The sequence below is a fragment of the Arachis ipaensis genome, chromosome B3, assembly GCF_059453495.1.
Source record: "Arachis ipaensis isolate K30076 ecotype BB chromosome B3, ASM5945349v1, whole genome shotgun sequence".
Lineage (NCBI taxonomy): Eukaryota > Viridiplantae > Streptophyta > Magnoliopsida > Fabales > Fabaceae > Arachis > Arachis ipaensis.
This window is the reverse complement of record NC_142438.1, coordinates 143,172,527-143,183,075: the sequence shown is the minus strand read 5'-3', so window position 1 is coordinate 143,183,075 and position 10,549 is coordinate 143,172,527. Positions and strand designations below refer to the sequence as shown.

The window sequence follows — 10,549 nt, the reverse complement described above, 5'->3', positions numbered from 1 at the left end:
AAAGAAAGTTAATTTAATTTGAATATATTAGTTTTATTTTATATGGTCAACGAGGCCAAAGGCCCAAACAGACACACAACACTTAAACGACCACTATTCTAGGGAACTTGGTCCAAAGTCTATCATTATAAAAAAAAATTTAAATGGTTATTCAATAAAGTTCTCATACTATTTGTATGATTAAAAGAATATCAATTAACCAACTGAGGTCGAATAACCTACTCACTTGCTTACTTAAACACGTGTCAAAGAATTCAAATCCTTAAATAGAACTTAAATCTACGACAATTTTATCCTTAACCTATCAAATTAAAAAATATCATAGGAGAAAAGAAATCAATTATAATTCATTTAATATACAAAAGATTACAGGAATGAATTTATTATAACTGATTTTTACTTTTAGTAAATAGTCATGAAAGTTTTTTTTTTTTTTTACATCCGTCAGATTTTTAGGTTTCAATTAATAGACAATAGTGTTTGTTACCAAGAATTTTGTTGATTAAAATTGTAACTCTAAACCTAGTTTACTATAACACTACAAGAAATGAGAATTCTGTTTTGCATAATCAAATCATGTATTATCCCAACCAATATCTCTCAGTTTGGACACTTGGAAAATCCTCAATTCCTCTAAACCAAAAGAACAAAATTAAATATATATAAAAAATACACTTCATTCATGGAGAGAATGAGCAGCTCTGCTTGGATGTGTATGTTAGCACAAGGATGCGGATGATATTATGGAGAAACATGATGCAGCACCAAGCATGCCATTAACCAGACTCAACGTAGCGTAGTCACCAGATTATCTATATTTGCCGAGCTCCATCTTTTTCTTTATTGTTCTCTGACCATAATATATGGATGAATCTACTATTCCCGCCACCGTGAATACACCTACATCAAATGATACATGTCCATTTTTGCTAAGTTTCACGAGGCATGCATGGATCTTATAGGATTAGTTGGAGAGAGAGAGAGAACATTGTAGGGCTGGAAGTGAGCCGAACTCGATTTTTGCTAAGTTTCAAGCTCGGATTACAAAAATTAAGCTTGGCACACGGCTTGACTCATTAACAATCGAGTCTATTTTGTAAGCTCAAGCTCGACTCAATAAAAACTCACAAGCTGACTTAAATAATAAGAACATAATCTATAATTCTATATCAATAAAGTATAACTTATATACATTAAAAAATATTAAAAAAGATCAATTTTATATATTGTCTATCTATCAATTATAAATTTTTTATTTATATCCTATATCAAAATTATATATAAAAAATGACTATAAATTTTAAATAATTAAGAACATTAATATATATATAAAATTATATATTATTATTTTATATGTATATATATATTAAATTATTAATACGCATATTCTATATGCATTTAATCAAAACTTTTAATACTATATATATATATATAATCGAGTCAGCTCACAAGCTAATAAGCTGAACTTATCCAAACTCAAGCTTGGCTCATTTAATTTATGAGCTTAATTCCAAGCTCAAACTCGGCTCACTAGCTCACAAGTTCAGCTTATCGAGCTATTAATAAGTCGAGCTTAATCTGGCTCGTGAGCTGGCTTGACTCACTTCCAGCTCTAAGAACAAGGATGTACCTCCAATAATTGCACAAACACTGGTCAAGAAATGTAAGAATGGAATGTGCTGCTCTTTAAAGATGACCTGCAACATACAACACATTAATTTACCAAAAGATTAAAACAAACAGCAAATTATTATTCACAAATTTTTAGAGAGATATGTAAAACATGAATGCAGAAGCATATGTGATATGATAGAAACTTTGAACTAGCCATGCATCATAGCCTACCATTCAATGTTACACACCCAATGGTATTTTCAGGTTAGGTTGTGTAGGTTAGATATTTTGAAAAGTGACTACTTACATGAAGATGTATTTAAGTGAAGATAATAGCTCAGAACTATCAGATATTTTGATATATTTAACTAAACTACTTAATATAACACGTCTATATCTTAACTATAATTTTCACATAAAGACATCTTCATTTGAGTATCTACCATTTCAAAAACATTAATTTTGATTTGAAGTTGGTAGCTCAAACAAATTTAAAGAGTATGGTTGATTACTTGTTAAATTTTTTTAGTCCAAGGTAAACTAAGCTTTTTATAGTTTCAATTAGCAGGTATTCAAGTTAATTTGCATATTACATTAAGAAAGAAAAGCAAGGACAAAAGTGCAAAAACTTATCTATTTGTAAGTTAACTAACAAAGATAAACCTCAGGGTGGGAGGAGAAAGGGACTTGTATTGATTATTGGCTGTCAATAATAAACAAAAGTAAATAGTATTGGCCTTGATTGACCCTTTTCTGCGCTCATCTAATAACAACTAACAAATTAACAAGAGCACCAAAAGTGCGCAAAACAGTGCCAATATAATCACAGGAGGATGAAATAATCTAACTTTTTAAGCAGTATTACCTTAATTGGTGATATGTCATAAAAGAAGAACACTCCAGGGACTGCACCTTGCTCTGAACTCTTGAAATGCTCAGTCACAGAATACTGTGCAATAACATTTATGATGCAACTTAGGCATTATCCAAGGAACAATGCAAATGATGGTAAGTTTCTCATATTTGACAATACCTGATTTGAATAGGTAACATGGCCTCTAATGTCTCTGTATATAGTAGGGACCACCTGCAGTATGCACACATCAATTATCAAACAAGCATCAAGTGCGTCAACAGTTTATTTGGTTTGATCATGTCCCAAGAAGACTAGCGAATGTTCCACTAAGAAAAGTAGATTAAATGGAACATAATACAATAATTTAGAGGTAAACAGAGACGAAGAGATGAACTCGATAAGAAACAAAAAGGACTTAAATCTAACGACTTGTTTATAGAAATGATTTATGAATTATGATAGACCACACAATAAAGTCATTTGATGTAGGAAAAGGTGTTATCATTAACTTATTGTTGTGTAATGAACTCATGATAGAACTGAGATTCGTTAGTTGTTGCTAGTCTACAAAAACAATAGTTGCACTTTAGATAATACAGCTAACAAGAAATGATCAGGAACATAATCCATAATATTATATAAATATAGGATAATAAATAATTAAATAAAAGATAAAACATAAGTAGAATTTATCATTATCAATATCATAAAAATATGTCGAGATAATACCAACCTTTACGAAATACTGGTACATGCCATGACTTGGTCCTTGCACCCATTTTACCCTGCAAAGGAGTGGAAGCAGAGAACGATTTAGAGAGCTCAAACGGTTGGAAGATGAGAAATTTAGTCAGGCCATTTTCTTTCATAAATGTCATTCACTAAGTATAATACATGATAAAATAACCTCCCACTCAAAGGAAAGAAGATAGTACAAAATAAAAAATTTTCAAATATAACACAACTCATACATCAAATTTTCAGTACATAACAATTATGAATAAGTTACTGCATTTACTACTAAAGCCTATCTTCTTTAATTAAAATGTGTATATAACCATCTTTGTAATTATTCTAGAGGCTACAACTATCTTCAAGATGATGTCAATCCTACTAGATTTGTTTGCTTGGCTATAAGCCCGTGGAAGCTTTGTGGTTTACCCTTGTTCTCCCCCTTTTGTTGAGAAAATAGGAAGAAGCAATTCAGTTGGTGTAGCTGCGTTGAACAACCTTTTGGTGCCTAATCATTTGATAGATGGATGTGTACATAGTGAATGCATAAAGCAAAGATAATTTGATTGAGGACTACATTTAGTGGCATTGCATCAAAATTTACGGATTCAAGCATGAGAAAACACATGGAGCATGGCATCCTCATCACCAGAAAATAATGACTCTAGAGACAGATAGAAAAATTACCCATCAAGAGGATTTACTAATCCGGGGAAGTGGGCTCCAAAACTTAATTTGTTAATCTGATGACTTATCTGCACCATACAAACATTAGAACTTTATCAAAGTTTAAATCGGTGTTTTATTTAAACAAGGGATATTAGAAATCCAGTTCAGTCTTACATTTAGATGATTATCTTGTAAAGCAAGTAGATCAGCAAGAAACATAGCTGACTGAAGAAAGCTTTTTCCAGTTGCAAAATGAAAGTTTCCAGCCACTTTATTAACTTCAAGAGATCCAAGAATATTGCATCCTTCACCTTCTTCATCCTTTACCTTTTGTACGTAGCCTTCTCTTTGGCACTACAAGCAAGATCAAATTGTCAGAATACTATGGTTTCAAGACCATGGAAACCGTACACATACAATGTGTCATTTGTCCAGAGGAAAATATAACAAGGAAACTTTACTGTTAAAATAAAGGAACATCAACTGCAGCTAATTGAGAGATAATTCTAAAATGAGCAGCACATTGCATTTACTGCTTATAAGAAGGTTGTGCTTGAATAATATTTGTTGCTAATGCAACACAAATAAGTTTGCACAGAGCATATCAAGAGGGTGTTTTTGCTGTCATTAGCCTCCTCATTGACTATTAAATTCTTAGTTCTTAATATAAAGTGTGGTATTTGAATTCACAAGATTGCAGTGTACCATGCACATCAAGTAATCAAATGAGAATCAAGCCAACCTGGTCAATCAAATCCATATTAGACAGCGCCCATCCCTTTTTCCTGTATGCTTCACGCACTTCTTCACAAGAATTACAACATTGATCGTCTGACTGCAAATGAGAGAGACATGGAGAGGAAGCACGTGTAAGTAGTTATGAAATACATGGAATAGGTAAATAGAAAACCATAAGATAACAAGACCAAATTAAACGATATTGAATCATAAATTTTACTTCTTCTGCACCAAAACAGGAACCGCAATACTCTTCATCATGTCCTAGTCTGCCACCATGCTTCTGCAAGGGCCTCTCAATCTACAATATGAAATGTAAATTCATCAGGGACACATTAAACGTATAAACATAATTTTGTTGTCAATTTATTTTATATTCTAGTATCTTCTGTTTCATGTTGCACTTCCTACCAGTCATCCATATCATATCCATAAAAGAAACATAAGTATAATTCCTTCCATTTCCAAGCATTTAAACCAAATCAGAAGTAACGTAAATACCAGAATGATCAAATTTTATAGTATACACACAAGCAATCATTGTGCAGCGAAAAAGAGCTGAAGTATTTAAGCTAACCTTTGGTGCACCAATTCCATCCTGCTTCACTTCTACCACATTGCCATGAGAATCAATTCTTTTTTTCATGATATTATGTCTCTGAGAAAAGGAAGTATTTCAGTAATAATAAGAATAGATTTTTTATATAAAATAATCAGAATACTGTGAGAATAATATAAACATGAGGCAGAAAGGTAGATAATTAGAGAGAATGCAAATAATAAATAAATCTTCATATCCGCATACAATTGCTTATCTGAAAATTTAAGCATTACATACTATATCAAGGTGCTGCTCGCCGCTAATATCCATTGCGTCTAAACTGAGCATTGAGCATCTAACATAAGGAAAAGTGACATCAAACTGCAGTTTCAAGGGCAAGAAAAACAATCAAATTAGAACTCCTTAAAAGTATATACAAGGTCAAAACTAATGCTATCAAAATCGCCAAATAAAAATGTTACAAAGAAAATCTCCAACTCACAACATTATTTTTAGTTTTCTAAAAGAAGGTTTTGGAATAATTGCATTTAGGCATTTTCTCAACAATAAATCACCAAACTAATAAGAAATAATCATGAATAACTCATGAACCGTGACATATCCATAGAGTTGACATAAAATATGGAAACCTGGATACAGCTACAAAAGTTATAGCAGAAACATATAAATAATAAGCATATTGATGGGCAAAGTATATAGATGATAAGTACATTGATGTGTAAGGTTTCTCCTCTAGAAGTGTCCACCAAAAGCTGACTCTCGGTAACAGTATAAAGGTATAAACCTGCAATCACATAAAAGGATGACATTATAAGATTAAATCTGTAACTTATATCCTTAAACTAGTATTGAATAAGAAGCTAGTGGATAAACTGATAAAGAGAGTAGCATTCGATGACTGGCTCAAGATATGTAACACTAAACCCTTGAGCCAATAGCTGATAACGTATATCAAAGATCCGGGTTATCAGAAGCAGATCAATGCAACAACTAAGAAAGTGAAAGCTTGAACAAACCCATTCTCATGCTAATCCATAACATTAACTACATAATCAAATCCAAGCAATCAGATCCTTCATTGCCTTGGTACTCTCAGCAATTAATTTGAATGAAGTAATGGCAAAATGTATGAATCAACATACAAAAAGTATCATTTTGCCGGAAGAAAAGCAAGGGGAGAACAAAAATTAAGCTACCATTGCACCCCCAAGATAAAAATACCTCTTTTATAAGCTCTCCCACTGAATATTGAAACCGTTCAAGTTCAGCTCAATCCTCAATGCAACAAAATAGCCAATCAAACCATAAAATTCACACGATGTTACTAAACACCTCCGGAACCTAAATCCGTATAACTCAAAATTTTCCCTTCTAAATTTCTGAGCATTTTTCCAACCAGGTAGCCAAAACAATCCAAAGTTTCAACCTTTACCAAAATTAAAACAATAAACCCCCTCCTACCCACCGCCCAAGAAAAAAAAGGAAGAGAGGACATGGGATCATACTTAGCTCGGAGATGAAAAGGAAGAGCATGACGGCGACGGAGACGATGGTGACGACACCGCCGGAAAGTGTGCGGTTGTAGAAATCTTCATTGACTTTTGGGTATGCGTCCAAACTGCGTAGCTTATTGAAGACCGCGTTCATATCGATGAAGCCTAGAAATAGCAACGCCAAGCAGCGAGCTTTACAGGGACGATGGGAGAAGGGCGGCTCTCCGCCGGATACGGTGGCCGGGGATGACGGAGAGCGAGTGGGTAAAGAAGAGAATTGGCGTTGATTGGATGGAGAACGAAGGAAGACACTTATTCAGAGGTCAATTGAGTCCAACATGGCGTCTAATACCCTTCTTTCTCTCTCTCTCTCTCTCTCTCTACATATATATATATATATTATTTTATTTATTATTTATTATTTTCATATTCTGTTTAATTAGCCAAATTAAGCATTTAATTCTGGAAATTTGTTCTGCTGATTAATTTAGTTTCACTTTAACGGCTGCCTATTCAAGTATTCATATCCAAGGTGGATCATATAATTTCTGATTGATTGATTCACTTTCTTATCATTTATAGGTGGATTTGTTTTCAGTTTTTTTCGACTTTTATCTCGGTGAATTTTTTTCAGTTTATTTACTATATATTTAAATTTAAAATCTATAAATATCGCTATCTAATCGGAGAGTTGAAATTTATATTATGTTACAAAAAACAGTTGGATCATGTGAAAAAAGCAGGTGTATAACTATAATTTTTTAATTAAAAAGTTCAATCATAATTAAATCAACAATTTTAGTAGTTTATAATTTTCACTAAAATGGTTCCAGTGTAATTGGTATTGCACTTTTCAGTTTTCACTCGATTTAATACATCGTTTTAAAAGATGTTATTCTGAAAATAAATAAGCAAAAAGTGTTTCAAGAGTTAAATTAAATATCTATCTATTGTTAATGTAATATATCATATGAGATCTATTTTTGATGCGAGAAGTCAGAAACATATTTTTGGTCCGTTGAATTAAATATTATAGTTAAGATTAAATTATTATACCTTATTAATATGTTTCCAATAATACATTCAGATTCTTATTGATATTAGTTTTTTTTTTTTTTGTATTAACAAAAATACTATATGAACCTTTAAAAAACAGCTATTGTTCGGAAGTTAGCTGAAACCGATCATTTGGATCTGAATATGAGGTTTAGATTTTTTGTGAGACAGCATTCGATTTATTCTTGTGTCGAAGTGTCGTCGTCTGAGTTTTTCGTAAGGAAGAGGGGGTAATATTTGTAAAAGACTCCGATATTTAAGTTAGCAAAGGTTTTAAACAGGTTTTTAGTAGATTAGAACGTGAATATACTTAAGGAGTGTCAATTTATTTATAATAGAGCTGATAACCACTTTTTCTAGAGAAATTTCACTTTTTTTGGTAGATGATTATTCCTTTTATTTTGGAAGTTTGTTGGAGTCTATATTTTATGTGAGATAGAGATAATAGTAAAGATTTCGGAAGATAGTTACTTATTTTGCACAAGTAAAGCTGGTCCATCTTTGTCGTGTCCGGCCTCTTGAAGAGGTCGGGTAAATGGTAAGAGTCATCCTTTTTGGGGTAGGCCTTTTTATTCTCATTGGGTCTTGCTTTAAGTTTTGGATCGAGTATGAACAGTGCCCTTATTTGAGTTCGAACTTTCATGAGGTTGGGTTCAAGTATCTTGTGACTTCGGTTTTCGTTACCGGGTACGCCGCCTTTAGGAGATTGGGTATTCGACGTGTTTTTAAAAGTTTAAAACGTTACTTACTTTAACGCACTGTTTAGATCAATGGAAATCAAAAGAAAAGAAAATGTAAGGAAGGAAAATAGATGGAAAACTTGAAAGTCAAATTACCAATTCATCCATAGTGTTAACATTAAAAGCAAAAGAAAAATGAAGGATATTAATGTAATTTCACTTGGTTATGATTTTTCTCCTACTTTTTTTTCCATCCATTTTTTCTTTATCCAAACAACATAAAAAAAATCAACTTTTCCTCTCATTTTCTTTCCTTATATTTTCTTTCCTCCCATTTTTGTTCCTCCCATTTTTCATCTTCCATCCAAACAAAGTGTAAATGAGGAGCGAACGTTACGCGGCAGTTCCCTTAAAATCTACGTGTGGCTTTAAAGAGGGATACGAAATGTCCCCTTTGCCCCTCTTATAAAATACTTCGCACCCTTCTTCTTTTTTAACTTGGGTAGATGCTTTTGTCCTTACCGTTGTCCCTATAGTCGATAAAGAATACGCTGAGACTTTTCGTAGGCACCATAGGCTTAGTGAGAATTGGGAAGATGAGCAAAACTATGAAATAGTAGTGGCTGATCCCGAGGAGAGGGTATGCTTTTCCCCTTTAGATAAGTCGGAACGTCCATTTTTTATGCTTATGACTATTTTTTTCTCGAAGTTAGATGTTAACCTTTCTTTTACCGACTTTGAGAGTAATGTCCTCTGAACTTGCAATGTTGCTCGTTCCCAACTTCACCCTAATTCTTAGGCTTTTCTCAAAATATACCAACTTCTATGTTGAGAACTTGATGTCTGACCTTCCCTCAAAGTTTTCTTTTATCTTTTTGTTCTAACCAAGTCTTTTGGTGCAAAAAAAGCTAGCTTGGATTTCCTTTCGTGCCATCCAGGGTAGGAAGGTTTTCTCCATTTTTGATAAGTCGTTTCATGATTTCAAATTTTTTTTTTCAAAATCTGAGTTGTAGAAGGGGTCCGACCTTTTTTCTTGGATGAAAATAATGAGCCATGTTTCCTGTTATACTGGGAAGAGAAGCTTGTGATAGCTAAATATAGTGTAGATGCCTTAGATGACCTTGAGAAGAACATAGTTGACTTGTTTCAAGAGTGTTGGGGTCGAACTCCTCACTTGGACACTAAAAAATTCTTAGCAGACCCAGGTCAGCTTCGATCCGAGTTAGGTAGCTTCCTTACCTTTAGCTTATGACTTTTGGATATGATTTGTCTTGGTAATTAATGTACTTTTTCTTTTGATTTGCAGAAAAAAATGCCTCCGAAATCTGCAGCCTCAGACACTACAAGCCACCAGAAAGAACGTCGTTGCTCGTGGTATACAACAAAGAAAAATCAGAGATATTTCTATCCGATCTATTCCCAAGAAGTTGGACTCGAGTACCTCAGCTTCAAAGAAGGTTATTCCAGTCCCAGCAACTCGGTTGATTACCCCTAACTCTTCTTCGGGAAGTGCTGGGGTCCGTCATTCTCCTTCTTCCTCTAAACTGCCTCTTAAAAGACAAAAAACTGCCAAGGGGGTAGTATTACGATAAGAGATTTAACGGGCTTGCTTTGAGTGAGAAAAACATTATCCCTTATAGCCATATCAGCATAGACGATGTGGCTATCCAAAACCTCCTTCAACTCATGGCCCGAAATGGAATTCGGACTACGGGTGTATGTGTTGTCCTGGCCAGGGAGTTAAAGAAGACTCCTATCAGCGCCACTCACAACTCTCTGGTGGCTGCTCGAGCTAAAGTGGAGAGGTTGAAGGAGATCAAGAAGGAACCGGAGGAGGAGAGGGATGGGCTGTCGTTCAACTTAGAGAAAGCTCGGGCTAAAGCGAAAAAGGAAAAGGCAGCCATGGGTGTAAACTCCGCGTAATTAGTGAATAATTAGCTAATAAATTAATTATTAATAAAAAAATTAGAAAATTAAATTTTTATAGTTTAATGGGTTATAATTAATTAAAATATAAATTTTGACACTAATTTTAAAGGTTTTGGCCTAAAATTGGGTCGAACGGGCCAAACTAAGCCCGAACCGGGCCCAAGGCCCATCAAATAAAAGAACCAAACTCAGCTCCTTCCTCCCTCATAAGTAAAGGCAC

The 10,549-nt window shown here is 33.7% G+C and overlaps 1 protein-coding gene across 1 annotated transcript; it reads right to left on the bottom strand.

Annotated features, from left to right (window-relative positions):
• Positions 1 to 548: 548 nt before the first annotated feature.
• On the bottom strand, positions 549 to 7,218 carry LOC107631627 (uncharacterized). Its single transcript, XM_016335120.3, has 13 exons — positions 6,677 to 7,218; positions 5,882 to 5,955; positions 5,448 to 5,531; positions 5,187 to 5,267; positions 4,830 to 4,910; positions 4,614 to 4,706; positions 4,046 to 4,225; positions 3,890 to 3,957; positions 3,204 to 3,255; positions 2,648 to 2,701; positions 2,480 to 2,563; positions 1,631 to 1,697; positions 549 to 900 (listed from the first exon to the last, which is right to left on the bottom strand). The coding sequence occupies exons 1-13, from the start codon at positions 6,816 to 6,818 to the stop codon at positions 809 to 811; spliced, it is 1,152 nt and encodes a 383-aa protein (XP_016190606.1). The 5' UTR covers positions 6,819 to 7,218; the 3' UTR covers positions 549 to 808.
• Positions 7,219 to 10,549: the final 3,331 nt, after the last annotated feature.